The sequence below is a fragment of the Podarcis muralis genome, chromosome 7 (genome assembly GCF_964188315.1).
Source record: "Podarcis muralis chromosome 7, rPodMur119.hap1.1, whole genome shotgun sequence".
NCBI lineage: Eukaryota > Metazoa > Chordata > Lepidosauria > Squamata > Lacertidae > Podarcis > Podarcis muralis.
The window spans coordinates 46,005,882-46,033,659 of record NC_135661.1 but is presented as its reverse complement, the minus strand read 5'-3'; the positions used below and the strand labels follow the sequence as shown (position 1 = coordinate 46,033,659).

At 43.5% G+C, this 27,778-nt stretch overlaps 2 protein-coding genes across 2 annotated transcripts in view; one reads left to right on the top strand and one right to left on the bottom strand.

Moving 5' to 3' along the window:
• The first annotated feature begins 436 nt into the window (after positions 1 to 436).
• On the top strand, positions 437 to 24,747 carry CMTM3 (CKLF like MARVEL transmembrane domain containing 3). The gene is made up of 5 exons (XM_028739670.2): positions 437 to 820; positions 9,409 to 9,564; positions 12,015 to 12,110; positions 13,357 to 13,477; positions 13,859 to 24,747. The coding sequence occupies exons 1-5, from the start codon at positions 698 to 700 to the stop codon at positions 13,885 to 13,887; spliced, it is 525 nt and encodes a 174-aa protein (XP_028595503.1). The 5' UTR covers positions 437 to 697; the 3' UTR covers positions 13,888 to 24,747.
• The window catches only part of CMTM4 (CKLF like MARVEL transmembrane domain containing 4), a 36,814-nt gene continuing 26,345 nt past the window's right edge, over positions 17,310 to 27,778 (bottom strand). The window contains exons 3-4 of the mRNA XM_028739687.2: positions 27,352 to 27,450; positions 17,310 to 24,986 (exon numbers count right to left, since the gene is read on the bottom strand). Of these exons, the coding sequence (XP_028595520.1) occupies positions 24,813 to 24,986; positions 27,352 to 27,450 (273 nt within the window). The 3' untranslated portion in view covers positions 17,310 to 24,812. The remainder of the gene's footprint in view (positions 24,987 to 27,351; positions 27,451 to 27,778) is intronic.

Here is a 27,778-nt window from a genome sequence, read left to right as displayed (position 1 = left end):
GGGCGCAAATTACTTGCCTTGCCCCGGGTGCTGACAACCCACGCTACGCCACTGGTGCTTGAGCACCCTGGGAGTTGGCAGCTATGCTGCGAACTGAAGCTCTGCAAAGCCTGTACCCTTGTAATCACAGTTCCAAGGATTCTTTGCGGGAATTCAAGACTGTTAAAGTGGTACAAGCGTGTTTTAAATGTACCGTATGGAGGTGACCGCGGCTGTTGGCCGCTGGGTGCTAGGAAACAGGGACCAGGTGGATCTTCCATCTCTGATGCAGCAAGGGTCTTCGAAGCAGAATTGCCGCAGGGCGCAAGCTCCCCGAGGATCACGTCCTGGGGTTTGCAACAGCTGCGCACGGACTCGCCTGAGGAAGTACTCCCTGTTTCCAGCAGCTGCACGAGTCGGGGGCGGGGGTCTCCTAACGTGGCGCCCGCCCGGCTCTTCGTCGGAAGGGGCGGGGCGCACGAGATTGCCGCGCGGCAGCGGCTGCTCGGCAGCGTCCCCAGCTGTAGATTTGGCAACCGCTGAGGAAACTTTTTTTTTTCCTTCGGCTCGGCGTTTTCTGCCCCCCATTTCCGCAGAATCAGGATTTCCGTTTCCCTCCCTTTGAAAACGAGGAAAAAAAACTCTCACAAACTCGGCGGGGCGCGCTGGTCTCCGCTCCTGGCTAGGCGACGCCTCGCTCGGATCCGCGCAGCCGAGCATGGAGCGAGCCGAAGCGGAGGATCCCGAGTCCGGCGGCGCGGTTCCGCCGGGGGCTCGCCTGCTCCTATCCTTCAAGGAGTTTCTGAGCTCCCGCAAAGGGAGGCTCCTGCTGGCCGAGGCGGTAAGATGGGGCGCGGAAGGGGGGGCGGGGGCGAATGCATTGCAAACTCGAGTCAAGGGCTGCGCGTGGGGAAGGGAGGCGGAGAGGACGAGGAAGTGGGGCGGCGGCGGCGGAGAAACTGCAGGCTCTGCTCGCAATCTCTCCTGGCAAAAGGCTTCCACGCCGCGGGAAGTTTGCCAGGAGCAAAGGAGGGAAACGAGGTCGGGTTCCTTTGCCCTGAACGTGATCCTCTCCCGCAGCAATCTTTCCTGTGCCCGTGGACTCAGAATCGAGCTCTGTCCAGTGGGCGCTTACTCGCAGGTAAACCGTGCGCGCTGGATCGCAGCCTGAGGCCCTTGGGAAACCAGGACTGGCTCCAGCAGGCGTCCTGTAGGATTCGCCTAGAAACGAGGATTTCCCCCCCCCCTGCCTCGCAGGGACTCCGATGGTGGCCACCACGCCCACCCCGGAGGGGAGAGGGAGAGACAAGAGAAGGCACAGGCCCGGGCGACTTCTGTACTAGCAAAAACAAAGAACGAGGCTTCCGGCACCCTGGAAGCTAAGCAGTTTATTACGGCGCAAACGCTTTTCTGGGCTAGAGTCCACTTTGGAAGCATGAAGTTGCGGATGTGAATAGCACTCGTGGCGTTGGGGTTGTAGAATAGTGACGTATGAGGGAAAGGAACTGTATAAAGTCAAAGAGATAGTGAGGACGGGGGTTATTAACGGTGGCCTTTTCCAGGCTGGCTGTATGTTGCAACCGAAATCAGTTTGCATCCTGTCATATTCAAGTTGAGCAATTAAAGTGGATTTGGCTCTCTTGGGCAACGAATGTGCTTAGCACCCCCACCCCCACCCCACAGTCTATTTAAGTTGAGGGGGAAATACAGTGGAAACCGTGGGATAACATTTGGTTGACATGAGGTCCTGGCAAACAAATCAGAATGAATGCTCAATACAACATTGGATGTGCCTATAACAGTCCTAAGGGCTGGCCTGGCATGGACTGAGGCAGCCACTTTGAGCAGTGAATTCCACACAGGTGTGGTGTCCCACCGCCCTGGAGAAGTGAGCAGAGGCAGCAGCTTCTGCTGAGATGTGTCCACAAAGTACTGTGGCACAACCCTGGTAAGCAAGGCTTCAGTGGGGGTGGCAACAGGAGAGGCAGCGAAACAACAGGATGAGCCACCCCTGACATCCCGCCAAAGTTTGTGCAAACGGATGAGGATTAATACTCAGCAACCAGGCCTGGAAGAAAGCAGTGATGGTACACAATGTAGGCAATAACACAAATCCTATCGTGGGTAAGTTAATTAACTCACTGTAGCCTGATAAGGTATGACTATCTCATTTAAAACCACAAATGATAGCATTCAATCCCTTGATAAATTCAAATCCAGCCGTTTCAAGTCTTCCATTGAAGTTCCTTTGTTTGAGAATAGCTGCATTAAGGTTATAAGACCTGGTTTAAAATAGCTTCCTTTGCTCAAGTCTCCCCTCATCCTGCCCTTAGAGCTTTTTCAGGGCTGCGGATTAGCTGGATATTCATACCTGGTGATGCAACTTTTGAGAGGGATAATAATAATAATAATAATAATAATAATAATAATAATAATAATATAATTTATTATTTATACCCTGCCCATCTGGCTGGGTTTCCCTAGCCACTCTGGGCAGCTTCCAACAAAAGATTAAAAATACATTGAAACATCAGTCATTAAGAGAAGAGAAGAAGAAGAGTTTGGATTTGATATCCCGCCTTTCACTCCCTTTAAGGAGTCTCAAAGCAGCTAACATTCTCCTTTCCCTTCCTCCCCCACAACAAACACTCTGTGAGGTGAGTGGGGCTGAGAGACTTCAAAGCAGTGTGACTGACCCAAGGTCACCCAGCAGCTGAATGTGGAGGAGCAGAGACACGAACCCGGTTCCCCAGATTACGAGACTACCGCTCTTAACCACAGGGCTGCCTTCAGATGTCTTCTAAATGTCAGATAGTTGTTTAATTCTTTGACATCTGATGGGAGGGCGTTCCACAGGGAGGAACTTTTCACACAAAAATTGAAAGGGGCAGAGTTTTGGGTGCTTTGTTGATTGTTCTAGCGCTGAGATCTCTTCTAGGGAGTCTCCTAAAAGCATCTCCCATCTCTCTCTCTCTCTCTCTCTCTCTCTCTCTCTCTGTGTGTGTGTGTGTGTGTGTGTTGGGGTGGGAATATATGACATAACTTTTACAAAATGATGTGTCTTGTACTAGATAGAGAAAATTCTATCGCTGCCTCTCCCAAAATCTGGTGTTAAGTGAGTCATCCAATGAAACTAAATTGGCAGGAGATTCAGGGCGGACAAAGAAAAGGACTTCTGCACAAATCACATAATGAAATTATGGGATTCACTGCCACAAAATGTGGTGGGGATCAGCAATGCAGATAGCATCAGAAAGGGGATTCAATAAATTCACAGAGCTCCATCAGTACCTGTTTAGTCACACTGGCTACCTGGGACCTCCTTGGTTCTCATGGGACTTGGTGGCACTTTTGGGGGAGAGGGCTATTACCTTTGTGTCCAGCTTGTGGGCTTCCCAGAGGCATCTGGTTGGCTGCTGTCAAGTTGTTGGACTAAGTCAGCTGTGGCTCTTAAGTTAAGGTTACCAGACGTCCCTGTTTCCTGGGGACAGTCCCCGGATTTACAAATCAGTCCCCATACAAAATCCATTGAAGTTGAAAAGTGTCCCCGGATTCATTGAAAAAAATCTGGTAACCTTGTCTTAAGTTCTGATGCTTTTTCCAACCCCATGGTAGTGGTGAGGAGACTCAGGGACCTCCAGGCCTCTCTGTATGGCCCTCAGAGCTCTCCCAGACCACACCCCTCAGCATCCCTGCATCATGCTGTAAGTGTTTGTTGCCTGGGTGGAGTATATCCTTGACCTCTGCTAGTGCCTCTTATCTGTGTGGAAGATAGAGAAAGAGATGTGTAGAAACTGCCCTACTATAAGAAGGTGAAGTATACATTTATTGCTCCATCTACTTTTGATTCTGGCTTTGCCTTCTACTGGCATGTGCCTCCCCCCCCCCTGAATGTTGCCCAGAAGGGAATGCAGCCCTCAATCTGAAATAAGGTGCCCACCCCTGTTATAAAGTTTCAGCATCCAAATTCCAAAGTTGGCTGCAGAGTGGTAGGGGGGAGATGATTGAGCCAATCTGATTCAGTTCTGGTGTGAAGCCTGGAGACAAACAGAGCCTTTGTTTCTACCCTTTCCTCTTACCCCTTACAGGGTCACTCCATGAGCTTGGTGTATGTAAGAGGGCAGGCAGGTGGCTGTGATTAGTAACGCTGTGATTACTAAGACCCAGCATGGGTTTCTCAAAAATAAATCACTCCAGACCAATCTGATTTCTTTTTCTTTTTCTTTTTTCTTTTTTGATGGAATTACAAATTTGGTGGATCAGGTAAATGCTGTGGACATAGTGTATCTTGATTTCAGTAAGGCTTTTGACAAAGTTCCCCATGATATTATCACGAGGAAGCTGGTAAAATGTGGGTTGAACGAGGTAACTGTTGGGTGGATTTGTAGCTGGTTGACTGACCGAACCCAAAGAGTACTAATTAATGGTTCCTTGTCATCCTGGAAGGGACGCGGTTGGTGCTGTGGGTTAAACCACTGAGCCTAGGACTTGCCGATCAGAAGGTGGCAGTTCGAATCCCCGCAACGGAGTGAGCTCCCATTGCTCGGTCCCTGCTCCTGCCAACCTAGCAGTTCGAAAACACCTCAAAGTGCAAGTAGATAAATAGGTACCACTCTGGCGGGAAGGTAAACGGGGTTTCCATGCACTGCTCTGGTTTGCCAGAAGCAGCTTAGTCATGCTGGCCACATGACCCGGAAGCTGTACACTGGCTCCCTCGGCCAATAAAGTGAGATGAGCGCCGCAACCCCAGTTTCGGCCACAACTGGACCTAATGGTCAGGGGTCCCTTTACCTTTACCTTTTGTCATCCTGGAAAAAATCGACACGTGGGGGTCACAGGGTTCTGTCCTGGACCCATTGTTGTTCAATGTCCTTATAAATGACCTGGGTGAAGGAATTGAGGGGATGCTCATCAAATTTGCAGATGACACCAAACTGGGAGGGGTAGCTAATGCCACAGAAGACAGAATCAGAATTCAATATGACCTTAACAGATTGGAGAGCTGTGTGCAAGCTAACAAAATGAATTTCAGTAGGGACAAATGTAAGGTTATGCAGTTAGGCAGGAAGAAACAGATGCACAAATACAGGATGGGGGACACCTGGCTTACTAGCAGTACATGTGAAAAGGATCTAGGGGTCTTGGTGGACCACAAGCTTAACATGAGTCAACAGTGTGATGCAGCAGCAAAAAAGCTAATTCTATTCTAGGCTGCATCAACAAAAGTATAGTGTCCAGATCAAGGGAAGTACCGTAATAGTACTACTCTATTCTGCCTTAGTCAGACCACACTTGGAATACTGTGTCCAATTCTGGGCCCCACAATTCAAGAAGGATATTGGCATGCTGGGATGTGTGCAGAGGAGGGCAACCAAGATGATCAAGGGTTTGGAAACTAAGCCTTATGCAGGCACTTGAAGGAGCTGGGTACCGTATTTTTCGCACCATAGGACGCACTTTTTCCCCTCCAAAAATGAAGGGGAAATGTGTGTGCGTCCTATGGTGCGAATGCAGGCTTTCGCTGAAGCCTGGAGAGTGAGAGGGGTCGGTGCGCACCGACCCCTCACGCTCTCCAGGCTTCGCACACCTCTCCGCAAGCAGCGGGAGCCCAGCGCTGGGCTCCCGCTGCTTGCGGAGAGTTGCCTGCATGCCGAAGCCTGCGCGCGCTGAGATCAGCGTGCCCAGGCTTCGCGGACCTCTCCGCAAGCAGCGGGAGTGCTCCCGCTGCTTGCGGAGACTTGCCTGCATGCCGAAGCCTGCGCGCGCTGAGCTCAGCGCGCCCAGGCTTCGCGGACCTCTCCCGCTGCTTGCGGAGACTTGCCTGCATGCCAAAGCCTGCGCGCGCTGAGCTCAGCGCGTCCAGGCTTCGCGGACCTCTCCGCAAGCAGCGGGAGCGCTCCCACGGCTTGCAGAGAGCTGCCTGTTTGGGGGCTGGGGTCGGGGGAAGCTCGAGCTTCCCCCGCCCCAGCCCCGCGCCTGGGGGGGAAAAATAATTTTCCCCCCTTTATTTCCCCCCCAAAAAACTGGGTGTGCCCTATGGTCCGGTGCGCCCTATGGTGCGAAAAATACGGTATGTTTAGCCTGGAGAAGAGGAGATATGATAGCCATCTTCAAATATCATAAGGGCTGTCACATGGAAGATGGTGCAAGTTTGTTTTCTCCTGCTCTGGAAGGTAGGACTTGAACCAATGGCTTCAAGTTACAAGAAAGGAGATTCCGACTAAACATTCAGAAAAATTTATGACAGTAAGAGCTGTTCAGCAGTGGAACAGACTCCCACTAGAGGTGGTGGACTCTCCTTTCTTAGAGGTTTTTAAACAGAGGTTGGGTGGCCATCTGTCATGGATGCTTTAGCTGAGATTCCTGCATTGCAGGGGGTTAGACCTTGGGATCCATTCCAACTCTAGGATTCTGTTATTCTCTTGATGTAGTTATTTCCCATTTTTTGTTTTCCCCTTCTTTGTCCTCCTCCTTTCTGCCCTCCCTTCTAATACAGACGTCACAAACAGTTGTTGACAATGACTAGCAATTTCTTGCGCAAGATTTGCTTTTTCTTCATTTGCTGTATTTTTCTCTAATAATTATTGTCTCTGCCAACGTGGCTCACATCAAAAAGAAAGAGGGAGGTGGAGACAGGCCCAGCCATTCAGTTTACAAACGAGAAAGACAAGGTACGCAAGGAAAAAGGGAGTGGAGGGAAGAGATAGAGGCAGGGGGTCAGTTCAAGGCCAGAATGTTTGATGTATCATTGGAGAGAGCAGTACAAGGCACTGTGAAACATAATTATGTCCGGTTCCTTTTATAAGTTGCATGAATAACTGCGTAGATCCTCACCTACCTGCACCATCCCATGTGGCAACACGGAGGGGTTACTAGATGTGAATTTACCTGTGGATTGTGTTGCTTAGTGATCATGGTATCACAATGGGATATTATCTTTTGCGTTTGTGCATTACCTCTTGAATCGCACTGCAACTTTGTTTGGTTTGAATTTAAAAAAGAACAAACCTTTAATACATGGGGAAGCAAAGGAAGGTCAGAACGCAGGGGTGAGCTACGAGAGGGTCTTTATATCCAGTTTGGGCCACGCTGATCATCCCTTGTTGCTGTTCTTGCTTGAACAGCAATTGGTAGCTCGTTTCTTTGGCTGATGGACAGAGCCAGAGTGTGCTTTCCCTTGGCTTCTGCAGCCCAGAACAGCAGGCAGATGGAGCCGGAAGTCGGAGGAAATGATCTCCTTGCAGCTGTTCCTTCTTTGACCAATGGATGATGCCTAGCTGGCCTCCCCCATGCCATGATGTGATTCCTGGGAGGCAGGCTTCCAGTGGCCCTAAGAGAATCTACCTCAGAGTGTGCTTCCTATCTGCTCTCAAGTCCCAGAGCGATAAAAAAAACCCTACTACCTGAGTTGCCCACCTTGCCATCGCCATGCCATTTGGAACTCCAGAAAGGAAGGTAGATGACATATATGAGAGTGTGCATATATGAGAGTGTGTGTAACACAAGGAATATAGCTTCAAATATAGGCCAGGTTTAAAGAAGCAGCGATATAAACACCCCCTCCCCCCAGCATCCTGTGTTCATCACAATCAGCGCTGCATCCATTCTGCAACCATTTGGCTTCTGCCATCCCCTAATGCTGAAAGTAATGTAATTAATTATATAATCAGTTTTAGTGGAATGGAAATGTCAAAAACGTTGAAGAAACAAGTGTCATTTACATTTTTTTTAAAAAAGATAGCTAATACCACTCGCATTTGCTTATGTGGTTTTTGTTCCTATAAGACAAATCATTTCCAGATTCTAAATAAAGCATGTTGTGTTACTGTTTCTGAAAACAGTGTGGCTCTTCTTTCCTCAGAGTAAGCATTTGCTGCTTTGCATTGCTTGCTTGGAGTGGTTTAACAAATCTTTAAAAAGGAGGAAGTGCTGTCTGCTTCCTCTACAGAGATTCCTTGGAACAACTGAGCAGAATAAAATTAAGATAGACTCGTTTGCTTCCTGCTGTCTCTCCTGCAGTGTTTACTCTGAAAAAAGTTCCCCTGTGTTCAGTGGGCCTTGCTCCCTAGTAAGTGAGTTTAGGATTGCAGCCTTAATCTTGCTTTGCCATAAAAATGACATTGTTTGGAGGTTTGTGCTCCTGAAGATGCTTTAGTTTGCCATATGTGGACTTCTGTATTTTAGAATTGGAATCTACTGATCAATCTCTGGCTGATTTCCAGGTAGACCAGGCAAGAGTTTCAGATTTCTGGGTTTCTTTTAGCAATACTAACTTCCCAGCTCTACATTAGGCTGATGAAACGAAAGCAGTTTGGAAAGGGGGAAGCAAGGAATGGATGTTTGCATGAAAGGGCTGAACTCCATTCTGAGACTCAAAACCAGTTCTTTTGCTGAGTATTAATGTTAATACAACATGTCTTTTGAATCTTTGGCTCTGATTGGTGGATATTGGAGTTCTAATAAAGAAGGCAGGTCTTGTAAGCCTGAAATGGGCCCAGCCCTGTTCTAAAATACAACTTAGAGAGAAGTGCAAGAGAAGCCCCAAATAGTGGTGGATTTCTACTGGACTGTCTGCACATCATTCCACTTTGTTGGTTGTTCTTCAATATGACTGTGTTATTCCCATTTGGAAGGGTACTCTTGCACTGTAGCACAACGAAAGCAGGACACAAAAAAACCAAACAGAGAATTTGTGGTATGAAAAGTGACAGGATTTCAACAGGAAAATATGGAACATGCAGTGCCGGATTTACATATAAACTAGATAAGCTATACCTTAGGGTTCCACTCTCTTGGGGGCCCCAAAAATATTTAAAAGAAAACAGCAGCAGTGTTTTGGATTTGATATCCCGCTTTATCACTACCCGAAGGAGTCTCAAAGTGGCTAACATTCTCCTTTCCCTTCCTCCCCCACAACAAACACTCTGTGAGGTGAGTGGGGCTGAGAGACTTCAGAGAAGTGTGACTAGCCCAAGGTCACCCAGCAGCTGCATGTGGAGGAGCGGAGACACGAACCTGGTTCACCAGATTACGAGTCTACTGCTCTTAACCACTACACCACACTGGCTCTCTTTTCTGTTGTGTAGGTTCCTATTTGTATGTGCAAATGGCTTTAGATACCTATTAAGTCCATAAATTACCATATAGCATATATTAAACATTAAAAACAGTGACAATTTGTTGGTGACAAATGGCAGCTGGACATATAAAGAGCCCCATTACCTTCAGTAGCTTAGGGCCTCATCAAACCTAAATCTGGCCCTGGGGATATGTCCCTATCTGCCAGCACAAATGGTATTGATTGTGTATAACTGCCCCAATAATATAATGAGCACGATTTGCAATGAATTCTGAATAACAAGGGACGCCTGGAGGAACCCACATGCCCTGAGCTCCAGATGACCAATAATGTTCTCCTTTGTGTTGCAGGTGCTGTCATTCATCATCTTCATCTGTTATATTGCCTCCTCTGCTGGGTCTTTCCTGATTGTACCACTATTAACTCTTCTGGCGGCCCTGTGTTTTTTCTTTGCCTATTCTTTAAAGCTTAATGAGAGGTTCAAAGCAGTCTATTGGCTTTTGGCGGTAAGCGTGCGGACACATGCGATTAATCTGAGTCGAGTCAATGAAATGGTGGTTGGGGGGCGGCGGGTTGCCAGTCACTGTCTAGACTGGGCAGTAGGGAATCTGTGGTCCTCCGGGTATTGCTGTCTGGAACTGAGGGCAATTGGGAGACTAACAGCTTCAGGAGAGTCACAGGTGACCATCCCTGCATAGCCTTGGAGTGAATATCCAAGGTTGGCAAGGAAGATGTGAAGGAGGGGCACATTTGAAGTGAAAGAATGATGGGTAGCTGGGAATTTTGGGAGAGCCTGCAGTGTTGATGGGCATAACCTCCTAGTATCATGACTGCTTTAGCGCCCAGCTACCACAGGCAAAAACCTGCCCATGTTGTCTCCCAGGATGCTTTGTTGTGCCAGGCTGAAAGATTAATCTTGTGCATAGCAGTCACTGTGTACCATATGAAATCTCTGAGGTGCACATCAGTGTGTCTTAAACTGTTCAGCTGTTCATCATTTGTCAGTTTTGTTACTGTGTTTGGATGAAATCTAATTTTCATTATTGCCATCATCGTCAGTTATCACAACTACAAGTGGAACGTGCAAAATGTTGCCGTGTGGAATGCTCCTTGTTCACTGTTCCAACCAGCTGCCCTCCATTCCATTCGCCCTGTGACCACTGACCATGCTCAATCCTCACCGAGTGGTTTGGGGGGTGGGCTGGTTGCTGCCCACTTAGGGGGTTTTCCATTAATATTTACCATATATCCAGTGCTTTTTTTTTCTTTAAAAAAGGTTTAGGGGTACTCTCATTTTCCTACTCATATTGAAATACTGCCCCTCAATGAGGCCAAACTTAGATTCACAAAATGTTTAGGGGTATGCGTACCCCCAGAAAAAAATATATATCCGCAAACCTTGGGATTCCCCCCAACCCACTGGAACTTCCCTGATGTCTTTCAGAGGTTTCATTCTGACGGCAAATCTGTTGTCACTTACCATCAGAGCTTATTTTTAGATGGAGTGAGTATTCATAGAACATAGTGGCTGTGCAACTGAACCTCTGCAAATAACTCACTAGCTAGCCTTAGACCAGCCACTCTTCCCTGACCTTAGTCTTCAGAGATCTTTGGGGAAGTCTCTCTTAGTGGTCTCCTTGGCTCAAACACATGGCTTGCACCCACCAGGAGCCATGCATTCAGTATGGTGGGCCCCAGTTCTTTGGAACCCCCTCTCAGCCAAGTTTAGGCATCCCAACCCCGTCCCTGCTTAACTTCAGGTGTTTGACAAAGACTTTCCTATTTTAGCAGGCAATTAAAGGTATTTTTATGTTTCTAGGGTGAATTTTAATTGTTCTCACTCTTTGTATGGGTTTAAAAGATTTTATGTACACTTAGAAATTATAAATATATAAATACCTTAAATAAATACTAAATAAATTAAAACTGTCTTCCTCCTGACTTAGCCTATCAATAGTTACTAGCTGCTCCTGAAACTGACCACTAGGTGCTGCTCTGGCCCCAAACAAATTCCCTATTTAGCAGTGCCATGTTTGAACAATGCAAAGCTGCACTCCAGCTTAGTTTCTCAATGACAGCATATTATTTCCCATCAGCCTCTGGATGTTTCTTCCTGAGAAGCTGCTGTGAGAGATACAAGCAGCAGAGCTAGGCATTTGCTGTAGAAACCCAGTGAGGACTTGGCCCTAAACATTGCCCCATTTTATAAAATACATAATAGGATGCTCTCCAAACAATTGTAAAAGGGAGAATTAACAATAAAACATTCTCCTGAAAAAAATTACACAAGTGTTATGCGGGGAAACTTCTCTACTAAATTTCAGTGGATTTCAAGGTAATGAAGCAAAGCCATATGTGTTGTGTCAAAAGAAGGCTCTCAAGTATGCGTCTGTGAATCAGCTTTTGTTTCAAAAAGCACCAAGCAGCTTTTCTTTTCCTTTTAACCCAATGAATTGTCTCAAACTAAAAGCACCCAGTGGCACAAATCAAGAATAGACATTGTCACCTGCACAGTAGTAACAATGGCATAGAAAGATGATACTGTAGGTCTGCTTTTGTGGAAATTCTGCAACTGCACTGCGGGGGTGAGGTCTGAGTAACGTTAGGTCTATGAACAGCAACTGTGGACAGTTCTCAGCATGGTGCATAATAGCAACCTCTTTCTGATCTCCAAAGGATTTCAGATTCTTGAAGGATACTTGAGGAGCATGTGCATCTGGCTGAGACATCCAGCGCAAAACCTAAATAAACCTCATATGCAGTTGGGTGCAGAAGCTTGATTGCATCCTGTTAATAACTTGGTAGAGCCGCCAGTGTTGAGCTAAAAGTGATTTGGGGCTGTCAGTTGACTATCTGGTTTGCTCCAATTAAGGAGATATGTGTTGTGCATAACCTTGCCACCCATCCAGCTTAAAACTTCATCCCTAACCTGATTTAAAAACTCTTTGTCTTGCAGGACTTTTTATGTGGCATCATTGCTGCTATTATATATTTTGCCATCTCGATTGCCGCAGTCTCAAAATATTCTGACACAGCATCCAAGGCAGCAGGAGTAAGTTGATGTTTCAGGCTGGTTCATACCTGGGAGTTCATGATAAGGGGATAAATTCTACCTACCTACCTGGTACTGATAGGTGTTTTGCATCCATTCTATGCAACTAAGATTAAACACCCAAAAACGAAGGAAGATCTATTGAATGGTATTGAGATACTCATACAAAGGAACAGCTATGGCCATCGTAATATAGAAATAAGAGCTGTGGTATTTAATCTATTAAAAACTTCTGATCACCTCACTAATCTTCCTGCCATCTCCCCCACATTAACCCCCTAGAGCTTTCCCTTCCTACTAAGCTTAATGTTCACCTTTCCGACCCCATTTCTAGAGCCACTTTTCTCTATTCTGCAGCCTCACCCATTTTCACCTTCACTCCCTTATCTATGCTTCCCTTGCCCCTCCTTTACACAAGCCTCTTACATCCAAACAAGCGCCATGATAACCTCCTGCATCTTCATCCTGTCACACAATGCAGCTACTAAGCACCCTTTTCACCCTCCGCCCAATTAATGAAGCTCCGTGGCCACTGCTGTTGTGCAGCCTGCCTTCACAGTTGCTCCCCTACAACAACCTGACTTCATGCAAATGCAGAATTGCGGTGCAACACAACAAATCTTCCAGTGGGGCTGTGTGATTATATTATTATGCTTTATTATGTCAAGAGGTGTTTTGCAATACACCCACACCCATATGTGTGTGTGTGTCTGCACGCATGCTTCAGAACTACAGTTTTTACAAGAGCTGAATTCAACTAATGTTTATTTCTGATATGACTGGATATGTTTTCCTTACACACTCCCACCCTAAGAAAAAGACCACTTTGCAGAATTTCTTCTAAATATATTTTATTTCATTTTTGCAAAAAAAAACACCACAAACCCATACCCTGGAATGTCCCTCCAATTTCTTTGCCTGTGATTAGGGTGGAGGGTTTTGAAAGGTCACTTCCACACAGTTCTAGTCTTCACTCAGATGTAAACCATGTTTTAATTGTTAATATTTATTTAAGTTTGATAACAGTCATGCTCAGAGTAGATTCACTGAAATCAGTATGACTTTGATGTGACCCTTTAAGTACCTCCTCATGAGGACCAGAAATGCTTGAAATTCACTAAAATAGGGACACACACAGCAGCTGATGCCAGCAGGGAAATGTTTTCAATAAGCTGTTCCTGCACAATTTTTTTCCTTTCATTCATGCTTTCAAAAACTGTGCTTTTCAAAACCTTTTGCTCTTCAGGTGCTTGGATTCATCGCCACAGTTGTCTATTGCGTTTACGTCTACCTAACCTTTAATGACCTGATGACATATCTCAAGCAAGGAGATTCTTCAGATGCCCCTGAGCCACGTAAATCAGAAGGTAGGTACAAACCAGCTTTGCATTGCCATCAGCCACAGATCCAAGCTCATTTGTGGGCTATATTTGCAATAGATGTAGATCTGCAATAGATGGGAGCAAGCCTTCTCTCCAGTATTGCTATCCTCTGTTTAGAAGCTAAATAAATAATAATAAAAACAACCCTCAGCTTCTGTATTTAGAATAAATGATCTGGCTGTGTTCTGCATCACACATTTCAAATTCCAATTTTTAAAAAAGTTATAGGAATGATGGGGTATTACAAAAGATGCCACGGCATGGAAGCATGGTTTGTTGCAAATGCAATGCATTTATATTGTGCACATATAAAATAAGGCCCACCCCAACCCTGACATTTTTATTGACAACCTCTCTCTCTTTCAGATGATGACTCGGATTCAGATTCCGACTGAAGCACCAGTGCCTTGAGAAGATTGCAGAGCCAAAAGGGGAGGACAATGGGCACACTCTTCTTTTAGCAACTGTAACCTTTTTATGAACTTTTTATTTCCATTGTACAGATCATCACCCAAAGCCACTGCTGAGGATATGCTAGTCTCATGAAAGACTTCCTCAGAAAAACTGCTGCTGTTTGAGCCTGGATATGTTTTTCTCTGTCTTTTCTCATTCAGCACTACAATGTACTGTTCAGTAAATTTTCTTAACCTTTTTTTTAAAAACAGACTATAATCAGGGTTGCGTACATTGATGATTGCATCAGACAAACATGAAACCTGTTCAGTACTGGACACAAAACTCTAAACCAGTCTGAACTTCAGCACTCTTTTAAAACATCAATTCCTTAGATTGAGATTTTAAGCTAGAGAGAAAAAGGAAATATGAGAAATGGATTTTGTGTGTGTGTGTGTGTGTGTGTGTGTGTGTGTGTGTGTGTGTGTGCTGGAGACCTCTTTATTACTTAATAGATGCAGGAAAAAGGCTATGAAGAAGACATATTTCAACATTATTGATGCTTTACAGTACATGCAGATGCATGGAAGCATCCCATTGTTTTTTGTTTAGGAAAAGCAGCATTAGAAGAATGACTAAGAGAAATAGGGATACTTAGTTTTGTCTTACCCACTATTTCTGAACACCATATGCCTTGTCTAGACATAGAGATGCAAGGTTCCAAAGAATTGGCTTGTGTTTTGTTTTTTTTAGCAAGGGTTGTGGAAAATAGCTGGAGAAGGGAACTTATCATACTACATATGATAAGCAGGTGAGAAAGTGGATAAGTGTCGCAACTTTCACCACATTATAGTCCCCCTTCCAACACTTTTTGTCTTTTGAAGACCAGCTTCAAAGCTCTTGCACAATTAGTATGCAAGATGTAAGTACATACAGTGGTACCTCAGGTTAAGTACTTAATTCATTCTGGAGGTCCGTTCTTAACCTGAAACTGTTCTTAACCTGAAGCACCACTTTAGCTAATGGGGCCGGAGCACAATTTCTGTTCTCATCCTGAAGCAAAGTTCTTAACCCGAGGTACTATTTCTGGGTTAGCGGAGTCTGTAACCTGAAGCATATGTAACCTGAAACATATGTAACATGAGGTACCACTGTGTTTGATTCATGGCAGTAGGCTTCAGGGGTGGCCTATTTTGCTGAGTTGGGTGGCATGTGCTTGGGTTTCCTATAAAGCCTTTGTTTGTTAATTTTTTTAAGTCAGGCTGTAGGTCAGTGGTAGAGCACATGTTTACTCTCTATTAAAAGGATTACAGCGGAGTCAAAAAGACCTCCTGCCTGGGTACCAAACTATCTAACTAAAGGTTTTCAAAAACACAAGTAACATCAGCAAAGCAGCCCACCCCACCCTGCCGCTTTTGCTTAATGTTATCAGAGCATGCTCATTGTGGGAATCTAACATTTTCCTCCTATGTTGTACTCCTGCTGCATCGGGGTAGACTTTGCAGCATTAGATAAGATCCATGGCAACTTCATGTACCTTCATTTTATATCTGGCTTAACAAATAAGATAGGCAAGGATATGTAATGGTGATTTATTTTCAAGCAATGAATTGTTTTAGAGAAAGCAGGTAAGGATGCTCAATATCTGTTATTCTTCCACTGTATTGGACTTTAAGCAATAACAGCAAATGAGATCTTGGCAGTGACAATCTAAAGGTGCATCAACTTTGTCCTTGAGATGATGCACAAGAAAAGTTTGAATTTCTATGGGGGGGGGGCAATTACTATGCTTTTATGAAAAGAGGATAATCTTAACAAAACAGAACTGATATGAACAGGCCTACACTGTTTGAACCAAAGAAACAGTAGGGAAACATGGTTAACTAGGATGCAGTTTTCCTCTAAATCAGGCATCCCCAACCTGCAGCCCTCCAGATGATCCCTAGCTAACAGGACCAGTGATCAGGGATGATGGGAATTGTAGTCCAAAACATCTGGAGGGCCGAAGGTTGGGGATGCCTGCTCTAAATCAACTGTTATTCAGTTTACAGAAGTGCATTTGAGGAGGTGGAAAGGAGAATTGGAATCTGCTTTTAATGTGGTAGCTTGAATAATTTACCCAAAAAAACCTACAAGCAATAGCGTTCCTGAAGAACGGTAATACAAGCTGGAACAGCACTTGTGGGGCAAAATCAACTGGGTACATCCAAGTGAGAAAAAGAAGTCACAAACAGCTGCATTGTTTTTAAAGGGAGCTGCATCAATAGCCCATCCTTAAACTGTGAGTTATGACTATACATTGCAAGCCTGTATTTCTTTTTCCACTTTTTTGTCAACTAAAAGGTTAATCTGTTTTGTATTTCCTTCAACAATGTATTTCTACACAGTATTTACCACATATGATAAGCCACAATATATTGATAGAGTAGTTTTGTAGATACATTAAGACCGGGGGGGGGGGGGGATCCTTATTTCAGTGACTTTTGCTAGCAATGCACTAGAGGTACTTTTTCCAGGCTTGAAAGTGACAAAAATACTGCCCTCTTGAAGGCTGGCTCCTTCACAGGGTAACTAAGTGTCCTGTCTTAGTCTAGCGCATGGGCTTGGGAGTCTTGAAATGGGCATTTTATATTTCTGTCTCTTTTTACAGACACTTGAATGTGATATATATTTTTTTAATGTGTCTTCACTTGACTTTTTAACACTGCATGTCAAAGCTGGGACAGAATTTATGAACCATGCTGGAATAAACTTCATTGATATTAAATGTGTAGCCTGCCTTCTGATGTCTTTTTAAATCTTCTAGGAAGCTCTCACAGGGTATTCACAGGGCACAGAAATACATTTGCATCTTGGGACATTAGCATCTGGAAGTGAGCAGGACAGACCCTTGGTTTTTTAAATGCCCCTTTTCCAAAGCAGATATTTCAGGAGCCGGCTATAATTCTTTCTCTACCCCCCCCCCCTGAAGGGTCTTCGGGAGGCATTTAACCCATTATATTTATGTAAATAAAGCCACATGATGGTGTGCAAAAGGTTTATTAGATTACATTTATTGAGTTTATATCCTGCCCCCTCCACCACAAGGAAACCTGAAAGCTCAGCATGCACACAAAGTATCCATGGGGTCATGAATAGCCACCGGAGGCGGGGTGTTCTGTGTTCATCTCCCAACCTCTGTCACCATTGCAACTTTGTGACACTGTTGCAGATTTGAAGAACTGCACTTTTGCTCCTCGTGGGTTTTGTACAGTCCCTTGGACTTCATTGATACTTATGCAAAAAATGAATCAATGGCCATTGCTTTTAGTCAATTTTGCCTGAATGGTAAAAGTTCTCAGCATCATTAAACTATTCAACAACTCACTTGGAGGTGGATTAAAGTGATATGTCATTTGAGGAATAAGACAATGGATGGCACAAGTTGCTCCTATCCATTTATTAAACAAATCCTTTACGATGATTTCATACAAGATTAGGATTCAGAAAACCTATGGTTTTCTCTACATACAAAAATACAGATTTTTTAAAAACACTATGAAAACAGACATGTACCATGAGATTATCTTTTGTAGAGCTCAGTATCTTGGTGTATCAAAAAGAACAGAGGAAATATTAGCATTGATCAAAACAAGACAGCCACATTAAACTGTAAATTACCAATAAAAAGTCATGCCAATATACAAAGCAAAACTTACAGAAGTACACCGCTTAAGAATAAATTTTAAAACGGACAAGATCAAGCAGCGCTTTAGTGATTGCATTCAGTATCACAAGAAAAGTAAAAAATCATTACTACAATCCATCTTGAAATTTATAAAATGTATACTAATATTGCAAATTAAAAGGAAGTGCATGGCATACAGCTATCACTTGTCTCCATAATGATTTCAGGACCAGTTGTACTAAATTTTGGAAAGGTTTCACAGCACATACAGGATTCTGCACATATGGAACCAAAGGGGGTCTGTGCACAGGAAAGCTTCCTGCATACCCCAGTTAAATATTTTTTTCTGCTAAACCAGGAAGGCAGAAGTCGTCATCTGAATGCAGAGCAAAGTAATATAATTATGGTGCAAATCTCTTTTGTTAGTGTAAAGGTGCTGTGATTTGCAGTGAAAGCATCTAAGGAAACTGACTGATCTACATGTCAGAATAAAACATTGAAGGCCTAGGTAGGATGAAAGCCACTTTCTTCTGAAGTCTGCAGCAAAGCCTGTAGTGACTGCAACAAGATGGCAACTGGAGCAACTTTCTAACCTCTGTTCTTAAGCACATTTACTGTAAGTTAAGTCCCAAGCATTTCAATTATTATTGTTTGTTCAGAGTGTGCTTGGTATTGTACTCTAGGCACATGACTAACCACAGTTATTTGGAAGTAAGAATATTTAAATCCTTGGGACTTGCTTCCAAGAGTGTTTAGTGTGCTGTATACCAAGCAATGGGTTCTCTTAACTCTCTTCTGTACTTAGCTGGAATGTCTGAGTTATTTCACAGTACCCAATAAATCAAGAGAATTAAGGGCAGCTGCATGCTACCAAAAAGAAAACTGGATCCATTCTACCTAATTCAGGAATTGACCGATTCAAAAAGTTAACTCTTGAGTTAACCAAAAGATTCTTCCGCAACCATTTGAGAAGCCCACAATTTGCATTAAATTAAACATTTATAAGCAAAAAGTTAATAGCAACTTTCTGGTTTTAATACAAAGAGTATTTCACTTACTAGATAACTTAATATTTGAAAGCAAACTAAAATTTCGAGTTCCAATACACAGGCTTCTATGGTCACAAATCTCATCCTGAACAAGAAATATCACAAAATGCAACAATGTTTTTGGTCACCAGAGTTTTGGTTTGTGAAACAGGTCTGCTGGAACACAGCATCAGTCAATGGGAGGGGAACTGAGACACAGATTGCCACTACTTGGGGTTTGAATTTCCATGTCTAGCTCAAGTTTACTGGATTTCAGAGACAGTCCCTTAAAAAGCAAGATGTGTGGAAATGCAACCTTACTACATGTTTGAAACTGCTTTAGGAGGAGGAAAAATGACCAGTTCACCCACTAGTGCTACTTTCAATGTACTGCCTTGGGTTGGCACATAAACTGGGTATCACTCCTTTACTGCCAATTTCAAATTGGTTCCACCACTAACCAATTTTACTTTCTACGTAGATTAATTGGGGTCTTCAAAGCGCCTATACTTCCTTTAAAAAAACCTTTATTTTGGACATGACAGCACAATTGGAGCATACCTTTCAAGTCCAACTGGAAAGCAGAGTACTTAAGTGCATATTCCAAAAAGAAGCCTTGTTATTTCATTAAGGCTGGTATTTAACAGAAGCTTAAAGAAACTACAATTTATGAGCCATTCATGGTTACAAAAATAGTGTTTGTGTGTAGGATCTTAATTTGACTGAGCACGCACACACACGCGCACACAAAGGCACCCTAGGTGAGACTGTGTCTTGTTCATCAACAGATATGAAAAGGCATAACAAGTGTCAACGTCTCTAATCCAAACTGGGATGATACTATGAATAATAAATATACAGTTTACCTTTTCAATATTGGTATATCAGTTACTTAAACTTCAATATATACAAATAGGTTCCATCCGCAATAATGCAGATGTGAAATTTGTCCACAGAAGACAACTTAAGTGCATCAATTATTCCAGGGTGTCTAGGTGAATGGGGGCTATCCAAGAGTCACTAAATCTGATAACAAATATATGCATTCTCCCCCTGCAAACTTTCACCAAAAGGTGCACTAACGGCAGTGCAGGAGTGCCCTAGGTGTTCATAACATGCAACAAGGGAAATACCAATACACATTCAAGTCTGAAACACTGGACAAATGAAGACAGTATTGAAAGGCAACATTGAAAACTAAGATGTTACAGTGTCTACTGGCCCTGGAAGTGTCAGGCTCCATCTAGTTTTACTGAAATGTTTAGACAGAGAAGTCCTCAGACGGCAATAGAAAGTGTCTGTGGCACACAAAAGTGATTAGCCTCCCATAATAGACAATTCAAGCTATAAACATGTGTACTCAAAAGTGTCTCACTGAGTTAAATGGAGCTTACGCTCATGTCTGTAGGTATATGATTGCAGCCTAAGCCACATTAAACATGGCTTGTTGGCAGAGCTCATGACTCCTGTCTTACCAAAAGGCCCACTTCAAGAATTGAGAGATTTCATATTTGCAAGTGAAAGACATTTTAAAAAGTTATAATCTAAGTCTTTTGCTTCAGAACAGCCTTGCACTCTTGAACTTGAACAGGACAACTCCAGAGTAAAAGATCGGTGGAATGTATAGAAAAAAGGAATCAGATATTTCCTTCAAGCCATCTATTTATGTGCCTCTCAAGACATTTGAATTAAACTGCAACAGAGGTGAACTGTATTTTACAAAATCATCTGCAGCTGTTTTTTAAAAAGTAGATCCCACCCTTTTGCTTTTCACCTAGAGGATATTAGCACAGCTGTAGGGACCAGCCCTAACTATAGAAGTTAAAACTCCAAAAATATCTACATGTTGCATGGGGTACTTACGTCTTCATAATTAACTACAAAACAAAGGCTGACAGCAAGCTTTAAAACAGACTAACTTTCCATGAAAATCATAGGGAAGAAATTAACTCAATATTGAAATCACAAAGTCCTATAATATAAATATAAGAATCAAGGCTACTGTACAAACTATGCATTAAAAAAACCTGCTTTTGCCAAGTTTAAAATGATGCATACTTAAAATGTGTAAAAGCAGGGGCGAGGGGAGAGAAACAACTGATGTGGTCTAAAAGGCATGCGAAAGAGTTATTCAGATACTATCAACTACTAAAAGGAATTCAGCCACCCTTCCAGGACAGATTAAGACAGGCACTATCCCAGATGAGTGATTAACATATACATAAACCGGGTTCCAAATAATATCACACTTTATAAAGTGGATTGTTTTGTTTTGGACACAGGTTCAGTCATGCTTTTGAAACAACATAATAGGGAGTGAACCATTCCTACTAGGGCAAATGAATCATTTTCACCAAGAATCCATATTGGAAGGAACACAAAATCTGATTCTCTATAGAATCTACAGAGAGCAAATCAAGGGATACATGGTTAATCTCTTACATCAGTGGACACTCCCAGCACCGTACAGATCACAACATTTAGCTGGACAGGTGAGCACATATGCATAATGGAGTGAAAAATACAATAAATTGCTGTACTAGAATATACATACATATGACAGTCACTCAGACACTGTCACTTGCTGCATTTTATTACTTAAAATCTTAAGTTGTGGTGATACTGAATTTAGTCATACTCATAGTATACCCACTGAAATCAATGTACTTAAATCCATTTATTTCAACAGGTCTGCTATCAATATGACTTTGCTGGATAGCATACATAGGCTATGAAAAGGACACTAGATCTCTAAGGCAATATCAAGTATCCCTGTTCTCTACCACAACTTTAAATCCTGTAAACATTCAATCAAGAGTCATCTTTGTACAGATCATACTCACACTCCCAAACAGAACTGCGACTCACAAGGCATTAAGAAACTTCCTTTCAACTTAAGCTAAACTTGGCTGAAAATGAAATAAGCAAACAAATCTCATAGTGCACAAGGCTTGTGCAGCTGAATCAGTTTGCCCTTAAGCAAGCACTTTCAGAATAATGTAACAAGTTGAATAATGTTTGCAAACGTGAAAGAAAATGTCCAGTTTTTATCTGCAAGTTCTTCAGATATCATTGTCATCTCGTTTTCCTATCTCTCTATATAATATTTGTACTGGTCTGACATCACACTGTGATGGGAGTCCAAGTCGCTAAGGTGTGCAAGAGGCACATGGGCTGAGCAGTGACTTGGATATCAGCCCTTACAGAATTTCATCTCAGAGTCTGAATGGATCACCTTAGGAAGAGGATGGTGGGTTGGGAAGATGCTGCTATGACCTGCCAAGGGGAAGCTCTCTTCTCTGGCACTAACAGAGGCTTTGTCTGGCAGTTGAGAAAGACAGAGAAAACTGGGGAGGGGGCACATTGAGGTGCAAAAATTAAGCAGGCAGGGGGAGAGGTTGTGATCCTGCATAGGAAAACCGAGGAATAGAGAGGAGGGTTAGTGAGCTGAGCAAGCAGGGAAGTACTACCTAGTTTTGACTTATGTACTGTGGACAAAAAACTAGAGAGCTCTCATCACTGCCAATGGGATCTTAATGTCAGACTCCCTCACTAGCAGGTCATATTACAAATTGCTCTTGAAACTCCACTCAGTTTCAAAAACCGATTGCCAAGCAGCTTGATGATTTGCTATTCAAGCAGTGCAAGGTCAAAGGACTTCTTGAAAATATGGGTCTATGTGCATAATTCTTGGGATCACTGCTTCTGCGTCTAATACTCCCCTCTCTTCCCCCCAAAATCAAATAAAATCCTAAAAAGAAAGCCTCGTCATAGTATCAGGGACACTGCAGGGGAAATTCAGAACAAAAATGTTCTTAAATGTGTGTCCAAGCAGTCTGTGCTTCAGGAATGCCTGAATTTCATTGGAGCATATTGTCAAAGCATACCATAAAATATACAATCTTTTTATATTAAATATGTACCATCACACCAAACCTATCCCTTTCAAATTACAAATGTGTCTCCAATCTAAAAATGTATAGCTATTCTTTGGTCCCAAAAAATACCACTAGAACAAAAAAATGGTTTTCTGGTAGCTTGAGTTCTTTTTCTTATTTTTAACAAATTGGGCAGAAATCAGAATACACCCTTGTTATTTGAGGAAATCAGCCATGGCAATAAGCAAAGTACTCTTGCATTACACAACTTTAAATAAAAGTTCCCATTCAAAAAGTAGAAGTTTATATGCTTTCAAAAGGTTCTGGGATTATTACTAAAATATAGCTCTGCACATGACTAATAAGTCAAGTGACTGGCATATCTTATACTGTTTCTGCTGACAACAGGACCTATGCAGAGGACTGGATTTCCCTCCAGCCACTCCAGGGACAGCCCACAATTTTCAGGCTTATCTCCACCGCCTCAAGGAGTTCAAAATAGCTTTTTTGAAAAACGGAAGTCAATGCATTCTTAGGATACTGAATCTCACCCCAGCAGCTGGTGTTGAGATCATACACAGCCTTGGACAGTCCCAATTTTTACTTTTATTTTTACTAATTTTTCCTTTTATTTTAACATTTACTTCAAGTGTTAGGAAAAATAAAGGATCTTAAAGGCTTAAATATGCTTTTGGGATCCAGAAGATTAGAGGGCTCACCAATATCATGCAACATGGTCAACATATATAAAAATGGGGACTCTCACGCTCTACAATCAGTGACATTCAACAGACATTCACAATTCTACTTCCTAGCTTTCAAGGTGCATACACAACTGTCCCAGGAATAAGTGTACCTCCACTGATAACTGTTCATCATCATAATGGAAACATATTGAGAAGAATTACTGATTTTATATACTCATTTTGTGGCTGACCTAAACAACAGATGCAAGAAGCATGAAGCAAGAAGCTAAAGAGAGATTCTAATGACTGGTTCCAAATCCCCTACCCACAGAGTACATTACTTTCCCCATGAAACACTGCTGGGAAGATTGAGGGGAAACCGGAATTATATAGAATGGTATGTAAACTAAATGAACCACATAAATGCTACTCGGCAAAGTAAGTCTTCATCTGTGGACAATTATTCAAACATTTTGTAGATCTGCTCTCATGCCTAAAAAAACCTTACTATTCAGATAACTTTAGCAAAATTCATAAAAAGATTCTAATTCAGAAAATAATGCAGAGCAATCTGGATAATCAAAATTTGAAGTCAGACACACTCTCAGGGTCTGTAATTACAGTGGTACCACAGTTTTCGAACATCTCTATTGATGAACATTTCGGTTTTCGAACGCTGTGAATGCTTCGGTTTTCAAACACGCCTTGGAAGTTAAACATGCCATGCGGCTTCTGCTGAGTGCAAGATCTTGAGGCCTAGCTGTCAGCTATTGAGTTTTCAGTTTTCAAACATTTCAGAACTCGAACGGTCTTCCAGAATGGATTACATTCGAAAACCGAGGTACCACTGTATATAGTTTTAGGAATATTGCAGTATGGATATGAACTCAACACAAAACAACCCTGACCACAATCGGTTTTCCTATGGTTGAATGTAAGAGGAACAGAGAGGCTCAATACCAACTTCACAATATTCCCTTGCAAAGTGGGAAAGGAAATCAATGTGTAGTGTATTGAGGTGTTACATCCCAGTTCATACCTGGTTGTGGTCACAAATGGAGTGGGCTTTGTGTTTTCTGTTTAGCAGAAAACTTCTTTTCCACCAGTCAATCCTCGAACTGGCATGAATGGCTGTTGCAGATACACAGTGGAACTGTAGGAGTGTGAGAACTAAAGTTAATTGGGGAATCTAGTTAAGGGAACATACACAGTGGCTGTGTAACTCAATACCTGATTTATGTTATTGCTATCTCTTTCCCTGATGCACTATGTCTACGGTTGGAAACTCCATTTTCAAAAGAACAATCTTTTGCCAGTTCTAACTATCATATTTCTACTGGATGGTGGGAATGTAGACTGAATACCAATCTTCTCTCTGACTCTGCTAACTCAAAGTACTGTGCACCAAGACAATTCTTCACTCTCATGTATCCTTCTCTTCATTTACCACATTTATGGACAAGTATCTTCATTTGAAAAGTTCCGCAATTATGGCCTTCATGCCAATAATTTCTCAAGTCCTCTCTCTCTCTCTCTTTGTACATGCAAATGCTCACGGCCACCACATGCTCCTCCTTTTCCTATAAAAGTGAACATTTATTTTTTTTAAAAAAAGTCTGCAGGCTTTTATTTTACTTCTTCTGGGAAATCCCATTTTGCATGAGATTTTCACCCATCCAGACGCTGAATCTCTGGGCGATGATCCACTTCTCTGGATTCTGTCCGAGCACGCATATAATCACTGGTCTGCCTTGTGTTTTGTTGTCGGCTGTTAATTCTCCAATTTTTAACAGCTAAAAATAAATTCACAGCATAAACTGCAGTTGCCAGAAAACCAAATATCTAAACAAAAACAAAAAAGGGAAAGGGAAAAGAATGACATTTTATTTAAGTGACTAAGAATTTAGTAGTTTTATACAGAAATATTGCAGCTGGTTGTTGGCTTTTATGTGTGTTGACTTTATACCTTCAATTATAATTACATAGCGTACATTTATCCTTCATGCTACTTCAAAGTTCTTTAAAAACAAGCCAGACATATTAAGTCTCTTCATTTTGTTGACTGGGTAATTAACTGCTTGCCTTTTTGGAATTGTCTATCTTGCTGGTACCTTTAATAAAGGGAGATCCATTGATAAGACAATAAGGCACAGCACCTGAAAATTACTAATAGGACTTCTCTAGAGACCTAAGTTAAGGAATCCAGACACCCCAACTGCTTCCACTTATAACAACAGGACAGTCATTTAAGCATTGGAAAATGGTCGATGAGCTGATGTCATGCTAGATAGAATAAAAGCCTTTCCCATGCAGCTGATGAAAAATTATCCAATCATAGATTTGTTAATCTTTAAGGTGCTACTGTCATTTGGGGGTGGAGAGTTTTCCTTTATTACCTAGAGCAAAATTTTGCCCCTGAAACTGGTGAGTGGAAGGCCAAGAACTGCATGTCAGTGGGCTTGGGAGGAGCCAGCAGTAGACAGACCCTCCTATATACTTATGGGGAGGATGGGCATAGGTAATGTTAACCCTCACCCTCCCAGGTACCCCCTCCCTCACAATCACATTTTCCCAAGCTGGCGGTGGAGGGAATAAAATTTACATTGCAGCAGCAAAATTCAGCAGCAGTACTGATTTGGCCGCGAGGTTTGTGTTGGGTGCCTATATGAGCCACAGTGAAGGCCATGAATTGGCAACATATGACATAGAACCTTCCTGCCATTCTCTGCAATGCCTAAGAATCTTGCACTTTTAAAACTCTTTAAAATTTGCTGAAGAATTTTCAGGGGTTGCAGAAGAGCCATAGCTCATTGTTAAGAGCATCGGTTGTGAATGCAGAAGGCCCCAGCTCAGTGGCGTAGCGTGGGGGGTGCAGGGGGGGCCGGCCGCACCGGGCGCAACATCTGGGGGGGCACGCTCGCCGCCTCCGGAGTCTCCGAAGAGCCTCGGGCACAGGCTGTAGCACCAGGGCCGCGGCCAAGAAGCCAAAGCTGAAGAGCCCGCTGAGCGCCGCGCCCAGGCAGAGCGCGCCGGGAGGCACCACCGCCAGGGCCCGGCGGCAGCCGCAGCACCTTGCCACCATTCCGCCGCCAGACTTGCTCGCACAGGCACGGCCGGCCGCCGCCGCCGCTGCTGCCTCTGGCGGCGGACACGTGGAGAGAAACAGCGGCAGCCGAGCGGGAGACTCTCCCTTTCTCACTGCAACACTCCGGGGAGGGGGCGAGGGAGAGTCAGGTGGAAACGCACGCGCGCCCCCCAAGCCGCATCTTCGCGGGGGTTGTGGGGCGAAGCTGCCGGGTATTTGCGCCCCAAATTGGGGTGACCGCAAAAAGCCACCCTGCCAGCAGCAAGCTTCAAGGTCAAAGGCTCCCTTCGAGGAAGCTGCGATCCTCTTTCCAATTAAGCCCCACCCCCACCCCAGCTCAGTTCAGTGGGAGGTGGATTTCCCGGGTCTCTTGTCCCTTAGAGGGCGCCTCTCATCATCCCGCCATTCTGAGAGCAGGGAGGGCGCCTCTCAGGAGACTTTCCCCTGCATTTGCTTTCCCGCTCAGGAAAGCGCGCGCAGCCCCGGCTGGATCTGCAACTCTTCTGGTGAGCGAGGTTTAAACCAGAGGCAGGTGCTCCTTATTGGACGGATGCCTGGAAGAAAAAGACCCCGCGGTCTCTTCCTTTCCTTCCCCTGCAGAGACCAGCCACGTCCCTCAGCTGAGGCCGCCTTGCTTCTCAAAAGAGCCGGTCTACTACAGTTCGTGGTTGCATGGGGGAGCGCTGCTTTCCTTGCAAAAGGCCCCCAGGTTGAGTCGCCGGCACCTCCAGCTATGAGAGGATGGGGGCAGTGGCGTAGCGTGGGGGATGCAGGGTGGGTCGGCCGCACCTGGCGCAACATCTGGGGGTTAGGGTTAGGGGCGCAAATCCATGGGTTAGGGGGCGCAAATTACTTGCCTTGCCCCGGGTGCTGACAACCCACGCTACGCCACTGCCCCAGCTTCAACCTATTGACGAGACTAGCATGTCGAAGTTAACATCCTATTAATAGCCTCCTCACTGCTTGCAAGCTGACTAAAAAAAAAATAGCAGGAAATGATGAATCTTCAGAAAAAGAAAGTTGAGCAAAACATGCAATGCTGTTTAGCACTGTGAAAAGGATACAAGTTAACCGGTTATCTTTCCTATAAACTAATGAAAATAAATTAACATTGTTTCTTACCACAGCTGCAATTTCTGCTCCTTTGTTATGGTTTAGAGCAGCAAGTACTACAGATGCAATGAAAAAGAAAAAAGTGCAGAGTCCAGTATTGACCAAATCCTATTAAAACAGAATTAGGCAAGTTATTTCACAGTGACAATGTCTATGTGACTGGTTGAAAACAGAACAATTTTAACAGTTTGCACACAATATATTCTTTATGCAAAAGAGGTAATGATACAGAATAACACATATTATATACACCAATAGATAATGACTGCACTATAGTTTAGGGCCTGGCACTGTAATGAACAGGGAGGGAAACTGCTAAGAAAACAAGTAAAGCTTTCTGTAATTTGTTTAGAGCTTCCTTCCATTCCAAGTGATGAACCTTTGTGCAGCATGTCTATTCAGCCAAAACTACTGTTCTTTCTTCAAGCCACAAAAA